This window comes from Lepisosteus oculatus, chromosome 24 (genome assembly GCF_040954835.1).
Source record: "Lepisosteus oculatus isolate fLepOcu1 chromosome 24, fLepOcu1.hap2, whole genome shotgun sequence".
Lineage (NCBI taxonomy): Eukaryota > Metazoa > Chordata > Actinopteri > Semionotiformes > Lepisosteidae > Lepisosteus > Lepisosteus oculatus.
In genome coordinates, this window is record NC_090719.1 from 15,595,377 (window position 1) to 15,612,287 (window position 16,911).

At 40.1% G+C, this 16,911-nt stretch overlaps 2 protein-coding genes across 2 annotated transcripts in view; one reads left to right on the plus strand and one right to left on the minus strand.

The window, feature by feature from the left end:
- The first annotated feature begins 3,030 nt into the window (after positions 1–3,030).
- Positions 3,031–7,624, plus strand: LOC107079889 (uncharacterized). Its single transcript, XM_015367243.2, has 6 exons — positions 3,031–3,251; positions 4,173–4,319; positions 4,763–4,828; positions 5,223–5,432; positions 5,554–5,697; positions 7,312–7,624. Exons 1-6 carry the CDS (start codon positions 3,159–3,161, stop codon positions 7,468–7,470), a joined length of 819 nt encoding a protein of 272 aa, XP_015222729.1. The 5' UTR covers positions 3,031–3,158; the 3' UTR covers positions 7,471–7,624.
- A 313-nt stretch (positions 7,625–7,937) lies between these two features.
- lamc3 (laminin, gamma 3) overlaps positions 7,938–16,911 on the minus strand; it is a 78,472-nt gene continuing 69,498 nt past the window's right edge. Inside the window, exons 20-28 of the mRNA XM_006640787.3 lie at positions 16,809–16,885; positions 16,006–16,140; positions 14,467–14,659; positions 13,903–14,055; positions 13,281–13,383; positions 12,878–13,080; positions 11,200–11,346; positions 10,643–10,742; positions 7,938–10,090 (exon numbers count right to left, since the gene is read on the minus strand). Coding sequence (XP_006640850.3) covers positions 9,828–10,090; positions 10,643–10,742; positions 11,200–11,346; positions 12,878–13,080; positions 13,281–13,383; positions 13,903–14,055; positions 14,467–14,659; positions 16,006–16,140; positions 16,809–16,885 — 1,374 coding nt within the window. The 3' untranslated portion in view covers positions 7,938–9,827. The remainder of the gene's footprint in view (positions 10,091–10,642; positions 10,743–11,199; positions 11,347–12,877; positions 13,081–13,280; positions 13,384–13,902; positions 14,056–14,466; positions 14,660–16,005; positions 16,141–16,808; positions 16,886–16,911) is intronic.

Sequence of the window (16,911 nt, forward strand, 5' to 3'; positions counted from 1 at the left end):
ATGTCTGCTGAGAACAGTTCAAGTTCAAGACTTTATGACCATAACGCTGGCTGCATGGAATTTGGTTTGGCGAGCTCATACAATGCAAATATTCCAGTTAAAATCTAAAATGGACAAAAGAGTCCAGATAAAATACCAATAAGCCGTGCAAAAACAACAGCCTCTGGTGAGCTTTCTTGACCACAGTGGATGCGTTGACATCCCATTTTAGAGTTCTGGAGAGGGTGGTGCCCAGGAACTTAAACTGTCCACCTCTACAGCGTGACCGTTGATGGACAGTGGTGAGAGTGCTTTCCCTAACGTCCATCACAATTCTTTTGTTTTACTGATATTTAGTTTCAGGTTATTTAGGTAACACTGCCCAACTAATTCAGCTGCTTCATTCTTGTATGTGATGAGCCCTAAGAGAGTAGTGTCATCACCTTACCTCACCTCCATACAATGAAGATAAGGAAAAATAATGTAATAGATAAGAGTGCTGGTTTCTAGCCTTGTTCTGAGTCCCCCTGTGTCTTCTGTGTTTTATTCCAGCTGAGATCTGAATCATCGAGGCTAGCTGTGCTGTGGAATTGAACACCCTGCTGCTTGATCCTTGTGTTTCTCTCAAAAAGAGAGAGATATGTTGCTGCAAATACATCTGTATTCATTCTCTCTTTGGCTTGCCTATTAACTGGTCCCTTAGGTGACCAATCATGAATGAACACAAACAGATGGGTGCAACTATACCCAAACACTCACGATAAAATGAGATTCTGTGTGCTGCAGATAATTGACGTGCAACACAGAAATTGGCTATACTATCCAGCTTCTTAATACATGAAAAAAGCCTTCAGCTAAGGATCAATTAGCCTGATTGATTAAAAGCTCAGTGGATCGGAAAACCAGGGGACGCAGGGTTCCTCCAGGACCAGGGCTCAGGCATACAGGATTAAAATTCAAGACAGAGCACTAATGAAGGGGACTGTTGCTTCATTGCAGGCATTTCTGCTTCATATATGCAATTCTTGTTTACCTGAGATCCTGCTATAGCTATTGTTTTTTTCTAAGATAGGTAAGGGGGTGAGGCCCATATTTACTAATCTCCTAGCTTGCCTGACCTCTCTGGCTAATGTCTTGACACCCAGAGATACTTGTCTCTGCTGTCTGTCTGGGTCTCACAGTACCCCTTCATTCTTTCTCTGGCAGCTCATACATGTGCCCCTACTGTGTGCATGTGCATTCTGTACTTCAGTTAAACCCCCTACTTCCTGCACAGACCTCAAAATTCCTGTTTTCACCCACCTGCCGAGACCATTCCATTACAGTTGCAGGACCTGTTTGTCCTCTCGCTGACAGTGCATTGAGTTTGAGCCTGGCTGTACTGTTTTGAAAAAAGAGACCTTTCACATAATTTCATAATGCAGAAGAATGGAATGATATTGTTCTTGCATAAATATGACCTGTGCTTTTTCCTCATGTCTCTGCACGTGCGCGACCAGGGGAAAAACACCCATTGTTTCTCTAGTCCCACCCACTATGCTCCTTTGATCCATTAATTTATGGTTTAGTTCTCATTCTAGGAGCTCTGACTTTTCCTTACTGAGCAAAGGCTTTTTAAAATGCAACTCTTACCTCAATCCATCATCATTTTTTCCTTTATTTTTTTCCTTTTTTTTAATTGTATAATTGACCAGTTGACCTTGGCCCTCAGTGGTATTTTTTCTCCTTGCTAAGAAGTTTTTGGTTCCTCTCCTCTGTTGTCTTCTGGTCTTTTCTGTTCTGTATTCACAACGTGTATGTTGTCGCTTGCGTTGTTAAGTGCCTTGGGGCATCCTTGTTGTGAAAGGTGCTATGTAAAAATAAGTTGAATTGAATTGAACCCGTCATGCCATGTCCTCTGGAGACATCTCCTTTGACGTGGTGGACATAGATCTGGGGCTGAAATCACTTGCCGGGTGACCTCTGTGCAGAAAATGATGCAGAACAGGGTTTCAAACAGTGAGTCTTGAGTTTTCTAATTAGTGATGGTCCCTAACTTATCAAACATTTCTCCTTTACCTTAATCACATTCCTTATCACCTGTTGGGTTGCCCATGACATTTTCACATCTTATTTTTGTTCCGGTTATCTCATAAGAGATCTGTATGACAGTGGAATTGAGAGGAAGGACATATGAATGGCTATAAATCAGAAGGGGTCAGTCCATCTACAGTCCATCTACTCGTCTGATAGTTTGAGGATCTCCTCCTGCCCTTCCTTGAAAGATTCTCCTTCAGCTTTTTGTTTCTTGAATGGCAGGGCAGCTTGTTCCAAACTCCCACAACCCTTTGCATAAAGAAGTGCCTCCTGTTTAAGGTTTTAAAAGCACATCCACATGGTATTCGCTAGTGTATTTTAGTTTGTTAATACAATTCCTGTTCAATTAATGAAATTCTTAATGAAGAAACATATCCAATTATAGCCAATTCCAAAATGTGTCAGTGCAAGTTCTAAAGCTTTTGAGACACTAGCCTATCCGTGTATGTCTGTTCATGATTAAATTTATATTTTTGTTTTGGTATAGTTCCATGTGGAATAAAACATCTATTTATTTTTAAACAAGGGAAAATTCCATTCAACTATAATCAAAAGCAAAATATAATATATCAATGTACATACAAATAACAAATGCTACAGTAGATATACAACCTATAAGTTTCTGAGGAAGCCAATTACAAATGTTAAAAAACAAATCGGGTTTTCAAAGCTAAGCAAGGTTTAAACAGTTGAAGAAATCTTTTATAACAGGGTAAAATCAAGTCGAAAGAAACGTAACTGTACTGTTTTTTTTTTCCGCATATACTATACATATGTCTATTATATTTAGCCTATATGTATTGTCTACGGAGTTACTGGAAATACAAAAAAAAAAACTTCAAATCGTGTAATGAATGGGTTACACAAGACAACAGTTAAGCAAATGGGACCCAGTTTCCAAACTCCGATTGGTAGAAAGGAAGTGCACATATCGGGTTTCCCTGTGTATTACTTGAAAAGGTGCAGTAATGGTTATACAACCAACTTGTATAACGAATAGTTTGCTACGTGTGACGTTTGTGGAATATACTGTACAGTATATAAACAGTACAGGGGACATAAGAGTGTGATAGCTTACAGTCCTCCACGATTATTTCAGAAACATGGAAAGCACGTTGATTTCTGCTGAACTTGCTGGAGGTTTTGTCCTCAGTACTGCATATTTGTTTTTTCCACAGAAAGTTTTTGATTTCCAGGTAAATATAACATATTCTGTACTTACTTTTACAACTCTTGTAAAATCGGAGTGAACAATGAGAAAAGAGTAAAGGCATTTCAAGCACTGTACCTTTGTGCAAGGATTTTGTGTACTTGCCTGCAGACAATTATATCCGTAGTAGTACTGATATATTGAAAGTCACATGCATATGTGAATTATATGAAATATTGTATAATGTTTTACGACGTTATGCAGAACGAGGTGAACAATCCGTATCTATTCCTTCAAATACAATAAAATGCACATAAATGTGCTGTAGCAGAATAATAGCTAGAGAACTTTCTGCTTGAAGGTGCGAGTCAACGACAATTTTGTAAAAGTAAACATGATAATGAAGTTTCTCAGCAAATTATTTTAGCAAGTTTACTCCGCAGGCTGCTAAAAGCTTCAAGAATAATATTTAAACCAGGACGTGGTTCGAATCTGTGCTGTTGCTAATCTTTAACTTCTTTGAATCATAATAAGGACCTTGCATACTGTAGGTTTTACAGTACACAGAATCAATGTTGAATAGCTCTTTGCGCGTTTCTCTGAGCACGTTTCCTCCCAACTAAATCCACGAACACCCACACGCAACACAAAAGTAGAGTGCGATTTTAATTAATAATAAATGCACATTTTTGGAACACAGCGAATTAAAGAGCCAAATATTTGCACCTTACAGTGCTTAACAGCACACAGTCTCCCACCCTTTTAGTTTAAACTTAATCGTTACCACCTGCGGTTTGGTTTTTGTTGGTTAGTAATTATTACTAATTAATGCGACTAATGCTTTTATACATAGCGACGTGCAGTGAAATAGTTCACGCTCTAGCTCTTTTAAGCGTTGTGAGACTCATTAATTCTGGGTTCTTGTGATGTTAATTGCACTGCATATACTGTACTCTTTCCTTTGCAGGGAGTACCCCACCGTGCGGACGGCGTACACTATCACATGACCAGGTCGCTGGGCTGTGTGTGGCTGGCCAGTTACCTCAAGCTGCTGCTCTTCCGAAGAAGCAGGGACCCGCTGGCACTGGCCTCCCACTCCGCCTCCAGGCTCATTGTACGTACAGTGTGTGCTGTGTGGGAGGTGGAAAAACACAACAAAACACAACACAGAACTTTGAAATCAAGCAATATCTTATTGGACTAAGGCGCGTTCTGCAGACCCCCGTGTCCAGAATATAATTAAATCACTCGAGGGTTGTGTTTTTGCTTATCTGGGCTTGCCCTTGTTGGACTCTCGTCGTATTGCACAACGAAGTGCAGATTTAGAAGATGCAGGCTTTCACTCTTGTATTAGATTTAATTGTAACGGCTTTCTTCCTCTTGCAGCAGCTTTGATAATTAAAGACAGATTAATCGACTGATGTTAACTGTAGATTTAAGTTAGAGACACATTTGTAAAAAAATGTATCTTATCTTCTTACAAACATACTGCAGTTATTTGCATAATTGTTACTTGAGTATTTTTCTAAACCTCTGCTTTAACACTTTCAACTTTAGGCATTCCTCGCTCTTTTACTGAATGTCTGCTATGGAAATTTTACAGCCAGAGTATTTGGAGACCAGGTATGTTATATTTCAGTGGCATCATTTTTATTATTAGAGTCAGGAGAGGCTGATGTGTTAGTGTTAGCTTATTACTGGAATAAAATACAGTTCTTTAATGTTCAGAACTGAGACAAGAAGTCGGAAATTGCATTAGACACCTGTTTTCATTTCACGCTTCAGGGCGGCTCCGTGTTGAGCGATTACACTGAGGGACTCGAGCTCTGGAAGTCTTGAACAATGACAGGAAGTTTTATTTAGTTCCGTAGGTTCATCTTATGCGTTACAAAGAAGCCTTAAAAGCACGAGCGATCATACTCATTTTAAGATTTAAACTTTGCCACCAATTTAATGTCAGCCACTTTGAAAATGGCAAATAAACGTTTGTTGTTTTCCCTTCGGGGAACTCTCGCAGCCCCCCCTGCTGGACATCGCGGTGTACTGTTTCTTTATCCTGGGGAGCGCGGCTCACCTGCTTCTCGGCAGGAGTCAGGTGAAGGGCTTGCTGGACCTGAGTAAGTCCTTTGGCGACCATGGCTTCCTGTTCCTGCAAGTGGATTTTCTCGCTACCTTTGTGTTCGGCCTGCTGTGGCTGGCCTATCCTGACTGGCTTCTCGGCTTCCAGGTAAAGTCTCTTCAACCCACGCCGCCCTGTTCATCTGCAAAGGCCTTTGAAAGTTTTTTTTTTTGTGTGTGTGAGATGGTGTGAGTGACCAGGCCCATCACAACGCTCTCTGCTTGTCCAGACCAGTGGCCCTGAAGATGAGCTTCACCTTCACTTGACCCGAGCGTTTGGTGCCATGATGGTAGGGGACAGCTTTGTGTCCTTAACCGCGCTGGGCTTCAGGAGCGACAAGGACAAGACCTCTGTGTTCGTGGGCCGGACTGTGGTATGTAAAAAAAAAGATATTTTGTGCACTTCTGTGGATAACTGTGTTATAAGCACATATCCTAAATTTCTTTAACTGTGAAAACTACCTACTTGACTATTTGATATTTTAAATTGTTGTAAATATTTTTTCCGTTGTGTGCAGACACTTTTTTAAACAAATACAGGCTTTCTTTATTTATTTGGATCATCGCAGGAAATGGGTGCAGTCTCTGCACATTTGATTTTGTCTATTCCTTGGATGTACCGGAACAATAATGGGTTAATAGAAAAGCCAAATGTGTTTTTACTCCCAGGAAGAACATGTTCATGATCTTGTGCTCGCAGATTTGTTAAATTAAAAAAAAAAGCTAACAAGAATTTTGTTGTGTGAAAAAAAAAAGAAATATTTCCCTGAATATCATGTCATCTGAGAAAGCACCGCGTGTCTTCATATGTTTAAATAACCTTCTGACAAAGGAAATTGAATCTGTCAGGAGTGGTGCCTTGCAATTTTAATTACTTTTTGTGTGTTGCTTAGAAGCTCTGACTACCTTCCATTTTTGGTTTAGTCTAATATATAAAAAACAACCATTCTTTCTACCTGAGTGTACTGTATATTTCCTTCCTGTTAACTCTATTAAATACACAGAGGACAGGTTGAAGGAATTTAACCTCTGGCATTTGTGTGAATGGGCTCGCAGGATTGAAAGAGTCTCTTACACTGCAGTCCAGTATTCTGGGGCATTACAGTTCCCATACCAAGGAGCTGGTGCTCTGGTTCAGCTTGGTTAACATTCTTTTGGGCTGCAAAGCTCAGGTACTTATAGATACCCATGAGTAAATTCAAACCCAAGTTCCACTGCATAGGCCGTGTCGCCGAATGACTCAATTCTGAAGTATCGGACTGAGTTATTTATAACGCAGTTCAACAAGACGAAAGTGAGAGGCAGAGTAGGCAACTTGTTAAAAAGCAGATTTTGCACATCGTGTTAGAAAACACTTTTTTTTCTGCACTGAATTCTAAAAGCATTGAATATGTTTTAAAGACACGAGGTTGGGTTCCAGAACTCAGCTCCACCCTGTAATGTAAGAAGAAACCAGTGAGCTTTGATTGACTGACCTTCCTGTTATCATAAGATCATAATAATGCACGTGGGTGGCTCAGGGGCTAGCAGTGCAGCCTTGCAGCGCTGGGTTCGATTCCTGGGGTGCTGTCTGTGTGGAGTCTTTATGGTCTTCCCATGTTTGTATGGGTTTCCCTTGGTGCTCTGGTTTTCTCCCACAGTCCAAAGATATGCTGGGAGGTTAACTGGTTTCTGGAAAACTGGCCCTGGTGTGAGTGTGTGTGGGTGTCTGTGTCTGTGTGTGCTCTGTGATGGACTGGCATATCATCAGGGTGTACCCCATCTTGCGCCTGGCACTTGCTTGGATAGGCTCCGGCTCCCACGCGGCCCCGAAAATGTGTGGAAGGATTGTCATATTTTTCACTTTTACTAATGATATTACCTTTTATGTGTAAGGTACAATACTGCTACTACTCCTAACTAATCAGAATAATAGATTTATATACCATCTTTGACCAGACATCTCGGGATGTTACTTATCATATCGTACGTTCCTCCTTTGTTTCTAGGGAACTCTGGTTTTGCTCCTCTTCATGGTTTATACCCAGACAACCACGTCCGCCTGGACGAAAGCACACATTTGGTTTGGAATGGTGGGAGCCGGTCTTTGGACTGGGAATTCTGTTCTGGGATACTTCACCTCCAAAGAGTCTGAGAAGGAAGACTAAACTGGCAGGCACAGAGACTAATATACAGGATGGTTGTGAAGATAGGTGGCTTTAAAGAGCAATGCATTGTAAAAACTGTACACAGGGGGGAAGAGAAAGTCAGTACGCGTGCAAGTGGGATAATATGTACAATAAAGGACACAGAATTGGCACATTTCTCTCTCTGATGTCTAGAATCCATTTTCCAGTGGACACCTGGAATGTAGTTTCCCTCTGATGAGTACTGACTTTGTCCCAGGAGAAATAGTTCTCCATCATTCTGTAAGCATCTATAATAATTGTCATTGCTCCACAATACAGCTTTCATGATGCAGTTGTCTGAATCCATCACATATGTTTCTAAGCACCCAGTACTTCTTTTAATCAGATATTTATACTGTGTAAACAGAGTAGACAGAAATGTAAACTGACATGCAGTATTGAAAGCAGATGCTTAGACAAAAACAGGAGCAGACAGACATTCACCCTTGGCTAAAAAGAATGCTTGTTATTGGACAGGATTCAGGGAATAAAAAAAATTAATAACATGGATTACAAAATAAACAGCACTGAAAATCCCCTTGATTAGCTTCTTCCCTGGTTAGCATAGGCAGAGATCTGCTTTGAAACATCTAGCTAATGTGTTGTTGACCTGCTATCCAGCCGATCTCAGTCCTACAGCTGCAATCTTCCATTACTGTGTTCCTTTCTGCTTTCGCATGCCAACAATTTCATGTTTAAAGAAAGATTTTAAATACTGTACATAGAATAATTCAATGAAATGTGTATTTGTTCACTTAATTAATGTTACCTTCCTTCTCGGTGATCTTTAAGATGAAAGGGAATGAAAGTTAAACCTCTATTCATAAAACATTGATATATAGTTCTTTGCAAAAATGTGGGTAATAAACCATATTTCAGCAATACAGCTACTTTTCCTACCTCAGACACCTCATTACATCATCCTTTACATTTTCATTGTAATAATTCTATATCAGTTTCTGAAGTTTCCAGGAGAAAATAGAAATATACTGTATTATGTCACATTTCTACACACTGTTTCCAAAGAGTGATGAAACAAGCTGGGAACATCAATTTAGCTGTTCAGCCAAAATTATTTTATTTTCTTATTATTTCCAGTGGATATTTTTCCTTTCTTAATAATATAGCCCTGCTAATGGGGACAGCACTGTAAAATACACTCTACTTGCATGGTAAGTTTAGTCACATTCCTGTTAGTGAAACACAGAGACACAGTCACCCACCCAACACCAAGCTGTAATACAGTATGTGATAGCTCTGATTTAATCTCATCTCGAGTGTCAAAGAAAGAAATAACGTTTCTCTAATCAAAACCCCCAAAAAACTAGTATTTTTTTCATTCCGTAATGAGCTTTGCAAGTCATGAGAATGCTCCTTTTCATTATTTTTATTTCTGCCACGTATTTCTTGAGTGTTCCACGCTAAGTTTAAGATTAGCCTTTTGACCCAATAACCATGGGTAAAACTTCATTAACTGAGGATCAGCCTGAAATTAATTTCTGGGGAACTTAAGAATGTGTCAACTGTGGGCAATTTTAACCTTGCCACAGAAATGTATCTAGCAAAGGAATGGCAAAAAAAACATAAGTCCATTAGTCAGCAGTTACTCTTCCATTACATTTCATTGACTGTTCTGCACAGAACTGGCATCATTTTACATCTGATAACACGATGTATGAGGTTGAGAACCGAAAAGAACAAAAGAAAAACCAGGCTGAGTAGCAGTGCTGTGAAAGAGCACAAAAGAGCTGCTCTTTAATTAAAATATGCTGAAGAAAATGAGTTAAGTTCTTAATGAGGACTCTAGATAAGGTACTGCTGAATATCAGACTTCACACTAGTATAATTGTAGTTTGTTGGAGCTGTTTTGAAGTCCGTCTAACTTATGTGCATCAAACTTTAAAGACTCGGTGAGGAATACTATAAAAGGTAAGATAAGGAAATCAATACAATTCTTTTTACATCAAGCATTCCTTCAATATGTCATCCCAGAGACAGAGAACACATACAAAGGAGATCAATAAAAACTTTTAAATTCTCGCATTCGGTCCTTTTTCTTCTTCAGAGAATTGGAGCAGGATTGAAGCGCTGGTATTGAAAGGATGCTGCCGTATTTGTGTGAGCCTCCCGCCTTGCGTGGGTGTGAAGGAAACTGTGGGCGACGCCACCGACTGCAGTGAATACAGGCCTGTGCTGCAGATCTGTTTCAGTTACAAGACAAAAGAGGTGAAGCACTGAAAAGTGTCGTGTTCCAGGTGCTGTTGTGGAGAGCTCTTCCAGTGTGCTGTTTCGCCATCAGTTCTTGCTCTTGGAAAAAGTGCTCAGCCTGCTTCAGCTCACAGATCTCCAGTCTTTGGCCTGTCCGTGCACCCCTCTGGCAGATTGAGGATAATGTCCTCTAAACCCCTTTTCTCCTCCAGAATGTCTTCGATGTTCTTGCGGACTTCCTCCAGCTGGGATTCCTGCTCCTGGGCCGCGGCGCGAAGCCCCTGTATTTTCAGATCCAAACTCGTGCTCTCCAAGCCCCGTCTCAGGACGCCCAGCTGGGAGCGGGTTTCATTCAATAGGCTGTCATACCTTTCATTTGCCTTGTCTTCGTCTGTTTACCAGGAAAACAACAAAGTTTTTTAAAGAAAGTTGCAAAACGGAGGTGAAAATGAAAGGAACTGGTGACTGCTATCAGCAGTTCTTTAAAGGGGACAGCTGCAGTGCCAGTGTACTGTTGACCAGCTTGCTTCTATTCATACACATGCTTAAATGGGCACCAGTCTATCCCTGTCACTACCAGAAAGGAATTTAATCTGCATAGCACCATGTGCCCCATCTTGCAGTCAGTTTGCTCAACACCACTGAAACTGTATTCTCTTGCTACATGTGCCAGTAGGCTGTGAAATACTTAGAATTTAACTGTTCTTTAATATTTTATAAATTTGTACTTCATAAGTGGAAACATTTTTTCTTATAGTATAGTATTGAAAATGCTTCACTTTACTTTCATTTACTGTAAATTGATGTTTTTTCAAATTGAAGCCTAAATGTATTTCACTACATTCTCAATATTTCCAAGTAGCAAAGGCACGAAAGGGATTTAGGACTGAGTTAGGACCCCAGAATCTCTATTGCTAAGTAAAAAGATCTAAATGGTTCTTACCTATCTCCTGAAGAAGCTCACTCAACATCAGTGAGTAACTCTCTAGGGCATGCTTTGCAGTTTGAATATTCTCCTTCATACCATCCACTGTGTTTGCTATCTGAGGAGAGTTTAGAAAACAGATGTCAGGAACGTAGTTAAATTCCTGTATTGTTACCGATTTGGTGAGCCCTTCTGGGTAATCATCAAAAGCGTAATCAGAACCTAAACTTCACACTTCAAAGGTTGTTTTATTATTTCTTCACATTCCTGGATGAAGAGCATTCTATCTAAATGGTTACAATTTTTCAGTGAGTTATTGCAGAATAAATCCAGTAGATGGCAGTATGGAGGACCTGATGATACGAGTGGCAATGCCCTCATTACGCATTCTTAAAAGAAGTGCTGTACCTGATTCTTCATTACTTATGAGCAGCACGGCATATCTGTTTTCAGTATCAAGCCTATTACCTTGCAGGCATCTTAGCATACATCTGCTCCTGATCAATGGAGTGTGAAAATGTTTTTTGAAATACCAAGTGTTGGAATGACGGCAGCAATTTAGCAGTCATGATTACCTCTTCCATTTCCCCTATCTCTCTCTTCAGCTGTGAGGTTCTGCCCTCCTGGTCTGCCAGCTCGTGAAGTACCGCATCAACTGTAGAGTTCAATAGAAGTGATTCATTTTGGGCTTTTCTGGTTTGGGAGAGAGTATCCTTTGCAACCTGGATTGAGAAAGTATTAAAAAAGGTGTGAATATCAATATAAAAATGTATATATCTGCTGGTGAAAATATACAATATAGATATAAAATGGCCTGCACTTCCTTGCCATTGGGTTCAGGTCTCTTTTAAGCAACAGTGTCTGTCTAGGGGGAAGACAAAAGCAAGGCTGTACAATACAGAGGAGTACCACCTTGCAGGAGTCCCTCCACTTGTTGATGAATGATTGTTACGATCTGTTTATTTTGGCGCTCTGCACATCGCAGTCTAAAAAGTGTGCTCAGGGTTTCACACTGATATGAACTCCACGTACATTGTGCACGAGCGTAGCCGTGTCTGTAATGATCAAGGAAGCGCTTTGCAGAATTGTACAGAGAATAACTCCCCAGCAGCTGAGCTCCCCATCTGTAGGAATGCTGTCTTGGCTCTTTCAGCTACAAAGACAAAATATCCCACCTGAGACCAGATAACTCCAGCACTCGTTGCATTTAACATGAACCAGAGGGGGGTCAGTACCTTGTCAGCAACAGCAAGCATATGTACTGTATATATTTGTTGTGTGTATGAAACCACTAACACAACCACAGCAGTAGAAAAACAATCCTGTTCTGGTTTATCTTATAATAAAGACTAACAAATGGTTCAAGGTCCTTGGTTCTTTAACTGTCTACAGTATAATGATTTGACTGTGCAGAGGAGGTTTACTAGTTGATAACTGATCTGTCAAGGGAGTGTTAATGCATTGTTTTTCTTGTGCATTAGCTATCAGGTTATTCTCATTAAGCAATCAAGGTAAGATTGTGATTTTAATTACAAATGAAACCTGAAAACACAGCTACACACCATGAATTCCCCTTTGGGTACTTCCAGGTGAACCAGTTTCTTTCAATTCTTCTCTGTAAAGGCTAATTAATTAACACGCTCTTGTAGCTAATTCTTCAGTTTTATGTATTAATCACTCAGCGCTTTCTAACACCTCTCCAAAAAGCATGATGTAAATAGTAATGAGCATTCCAGTCCTGAAATTCCCCTAAGAGCAGAGCAGCACAGCAGGGAGGTGAGATCGGGTGGCCAGGTGAGACAGCGCCCCCTGCAGGCTATGTGATGTGATGGCAGTGGTGGAGGCGCCTCTCCTCCAATCAGCACTGAATCAGCTGTACATCACTGCGGAGCTTGTACCATGTCAAAGTGAGAATAGCTCAGCGTGTGGGCAGGTCAGAGGAGCATTGTGTGACCAGAGCTCTGCACTGTGAAAGATGAGTGGTGTTTCCACATTCAATTGGTATAAAGCAGAAATACAAGAAAAGTGAAATGAAACCAGACTAACTGCTTTTTTAACATTTAGATAATAAAAAGCTTAATTTATTAAAGAGAGAAAATAAATTGATTGTTTATATTTTAATGCCAAGGGGGCTGGCTGCAATTTAAGACCTGCTATGTTCTGCAGCAGAGATGTAACAAAATGTTTAAGGGGAGAACATTCCAGACAGAATGTGGCTCTGGAGGTCTGTATCACAAAGGGGTTTTAGCTCACCTTTGAAGCTTCACTGGCAATACCCTGTGCCTCCCTGGCTGTGGAATTTGCCAGTGTAGAGTTGTCCACAGCATATCTTAACATCCTCTCTCCCTGTTTTGTTTTTTTCTTAGAATCTTCCAATATCTTTTCTTTTACTATTTTTGCTTTCTTCATCGATGCTTTAGTCTGAGCAGTCTTTCGAGGCCAGGACTTCTTCATCACTTCGCAGAAAAAATCAAGATTAGACTAGTTTCCCTGAACTCAAAACGGAGAATCAGTTTCTTGATAAAGCCATGAGAATAAAACAGTATTCATGATGCATCAGTATCAACTATCTGTGTTTTCCTAGTATCTTGTAACAGTAATGACAACACTCAATCACAATTACAGTAAATCATTTTTCCACATTATTCAAAATTACCTTCTAACTCCTTCAGTAAAGCACTGGCTTCTGCCTCGACCTCTTTCCCCTTCACAACCGAGGAAAGGGCAACTGATTTGGATTCTGTTGCACGAGGTGTTAGCTGTGTGTAAATGAGAAAGGAACAGAAAAAGACAAGACTAAAGAAAGATGAAATGCAGCACTCCTGAACTGTGAACACCTTAATATAGGAAATTAGAGGAGGTCATTAAGTCTAGTAGCTTGTTTGACTGCAATTAACTTATTGATCTGAGGAATGCATCCAGCTGTTTCTTGAAGTAGCTGGGGTTCTCTAACAGCTTCATTAACAGGACCAGGTACATTTTTCCAGACGCTGTTTCTACATGCACCTCTTTAGAGAGCATTCCACAAAATACTGTACAGTACGCCCCAGAATTTTTCCTAGTCTTGTCAAAATCTACAGGATTCGATTTAACTTCAGGGATTTACACCTTGAACAATCAGGGCTCAGCAACAGACTGGAGTACTGCATGCAAAGTGATGTAGAGTACAGCTTTTATGACCTACTTAATGAGAAATGCCTGCTTATTTAACAGATTTAGCATGGCACTCATAAGCTAAATGCGGGACTTCACTGGAACAAAAAGAGCTCATTAATTACCTGATCATAATGTTGGATGGTCTCCATATCCTTCTCAATGGACTCCAGGTGTGGCTGCAACTCCAGCAGTATTTTACTGATCTGCTCATCTTTTGACTGAATTAATTTGTCTGATTCTGCAGTTTTGTTACTCAGAACCACTGCAAGAATTTCCTATTAAAACCAGATAAAATTCATTTGAATTGCCAAGAACATTTTATTAATAGTTAGTGGTAAATATTTGTATTAGTTTCATAGATACAAGAATACAAATAATAATTACACTGCATGCAATTAAAGTACTGTATACATTACAGAGCATAATGAAGAAAAATGTGTATTAAAACATCCATATAATTTTATATTATTTAACCCTTTAGCTATACTGTAATTCACTGCAGTTCACAGAAAAACCATCAATATAGAAAAGAGTCCCAGTCACAAATGATATCAGTAAAACAAACTGATGGTTTTCTGTGACCTTCAATTGAAGGTGGATTCAATTGTTGAAGTCACAAGAGTGTTGTGGTAAGACCTAAAAGTAAAGTTATATCTTTATCTATATGTAATATCTTTGAATGTTACCTCTGCTTGCAAGTCAGTCACATTGAAATTAGGCTCTGACATCAGTTCTTTCTGGAATGTAGTGAACTTGAGGAAGGCATCTGTAATCTCAGCATTTGTCCTTCGTACTGAAATATGAGTTTTCTTGGCTTCTGTTAAAGTCTCATTCACTGAGATTGTTAAATTATATTTTGATTGATGCATTTGTAAGTACCTAGCAGAAAAAACAGTCTGTAAGTTCATTGCATTCACTTTTACCACTGTCATGTAATGTACAAATATTTTGTGAATACTAATGACACGGACCTAATACTACTTCAATTAATACCTCAGTTGTCCATGTACTGCATATGAGAACAATAACTAGAAAATACTACCGAAGAACTTAAATCCTAAATTATTGAACTTCAAAAGTCACTTTTGAAATTAGTCCATTTTAAATTCCCTGTGTGATATTAGATATTCCAGTGATTTTAAATAGGTGTTAGTTCAAAAGACAGTAAGTTACACATCAGCACAGCTACTGTGTAGCTGCCCAAAAATCTTTGCTGAGGATAATAAATAAACACAAATGATGAAGTAAACTGATCATTTTGTGCTAATGTGTATCTTACTGTGTTTAAAGAAATATGAGTACTTGTACTTGCAGGAACATTATTCTCAAGATCTCGGCGGTATCATCATCTGTCATGTATATGACTTACACTGAGAATCTTGACATCGATTTTGGGAGTGTGGGACTTCTTCCTCAACTATTTCTGTTCTCAGTTTCAAGACGCTTATATAAGGCAGTGGGTGAAATTTTAGGAGCTGCCTTCATTAGTTAAAACCTTGATTTGTTATGTGATGTTTCCTTCCCTGTCACTCCCTCTTTTGCTGTAGAAAAACCTTGAAGTGAAGTCTGATAGACGAGTAGACTGCTTGGCAGGCAGTGACATTATAGCTATTAAATTAAAATGTGGAATGTTCAATATACCGTATTGTCATTTTGTTCTGTTGCCATAATTATTTCCAGCACTGTATCCCTGGTCAAAACATCAAAAAAGTACAGGTATCTGTCTCCATTGACTGTGAATTTGTTAATGGATCCCCTGTTTCTGAATCTTACACACACCCACGCGGGGGTATTGATGGGAATCAGGGCCCAAACTGTCACCCATAAATCCCTGATCAAACCGCAGTTACAGAAAGATTGTACCTCAGCTGTTTTTTCAGATGTGTTTGTACAGTATATGTGCGTGAATGATTACATTCAGACTGGATTTTTTATTCACTGTAAGTGAACAAAGATCCGTGTTGGCATTTTCTTGTAGATTGCGGGCACATGCAAGCCTGTAAGGTTTTGAAGAAAATTAGCTATCTGTAAAAATGACACGCTTCACTTCACAGCAGTGTGTTAGAGTAACAAAAGGACTGCGTGCAATCTTAGTTCACATTTATTATATCAAATTGAGAGCCTGTAGAACTTTAGCATTCAAAATTATTAGTGCATGAAAAACATCCCTTTTGCCAGATCCATCATTCTCACCCATCATTCAGAGCAGCTTTCACTATACTTACTGCTCGGTCAGGGTCCTAATGTAGGCCTCGGTGGAATTTTCCTCCAGGAAAGTCAGGAGCAGAGAAAAGGTCTGATCTGATGCCATAAAAGCCCCTTTTGCTGCCGATTCAATCAAACCTGCCACTTCCATTTGACTGAGAAGAGAAAAGTTAGATGGTTTGTTGCAGGCACAGCACAATGCTTAAAAACGTGACTTTAAGTGATGGCTGCTGTGGTTGGACTGGGATGTATCTGAATGTGAAGGACAGCCAGTATAGGCCTCGACCTGAGGTTCTGAGGTTGTCTCGGGGTGTCTGGTTCTGATCTGGACTGTGCTAGCTACTGAACGAGACCAGAGGTCCCCTGTGGGTGGTCCGCAGCTGGCCAATAAAGGTCTGTGGTGTCCAGCACTTTTCAGTGTGACCGCAGTTGAAAGTGTGAGCGCCGAGTTGTCGCACAAACTCACTAATAAATGGTCATTACAAAACTGGGGTTTACTAAATCTTCTTTAACCTTCTTGGGCGGAGTGGTGGCACTGTGCCTAAGGATCTGCACCTGTGGCTGGAAGGTTGCTGGTTCAAATCCCATGGCCGGCAGAGAAATCCTACTCCATTGGGCCCCTGAGCAAGGCCCTTAACCCCAGCTGCTCCAGGGGCACCATATGAATGGCTGACCCTGCGCTCTGACCCCCAGCTTCTCTCCCTGTCTGTGTGTCTCATGGAGAGCAAGCTGGGGCATGTGAAAAGACAAATTCCTAATGCAGGAAATTGTATATGGCTAATAAAGTGATCTTATCTTATTTAAAGCATTTTATATCATTTACCTTAGTGCAAGGACCTGTGATTCATTTACCAGAGCTGTCCATTGGTTGGGCCCAGTTGGCATTTCAACAGGAATGACCTTGAAAACACAATCACAAAGACAAT

Excerpts from the sequence above, each read along its gene's own strand:
- LOC107079889 (XM_015367243.2), top strand. The coding sequence starts at position 3,159 with ATGGAAAGCACGTTGATTTCTGCTGAACTTGCTGGAGGTTTTGTCCTC. Across the intron at positions 3,252-4,172 it reads AGAAAGTTTTTGATTTCCAG|GGAGTACCCCACCGTGCGGA; the intron begins GTAAATATAACA and ends TTTCCTTTGCAG. Across the intron at positions 4,829-5,222 it reads CCAGAGTATTTGGAGACCAG|CCCCCCCTGCTGGACATCGC; the intron begins GTATGTTATATT and ends GAACTCTCGCAG.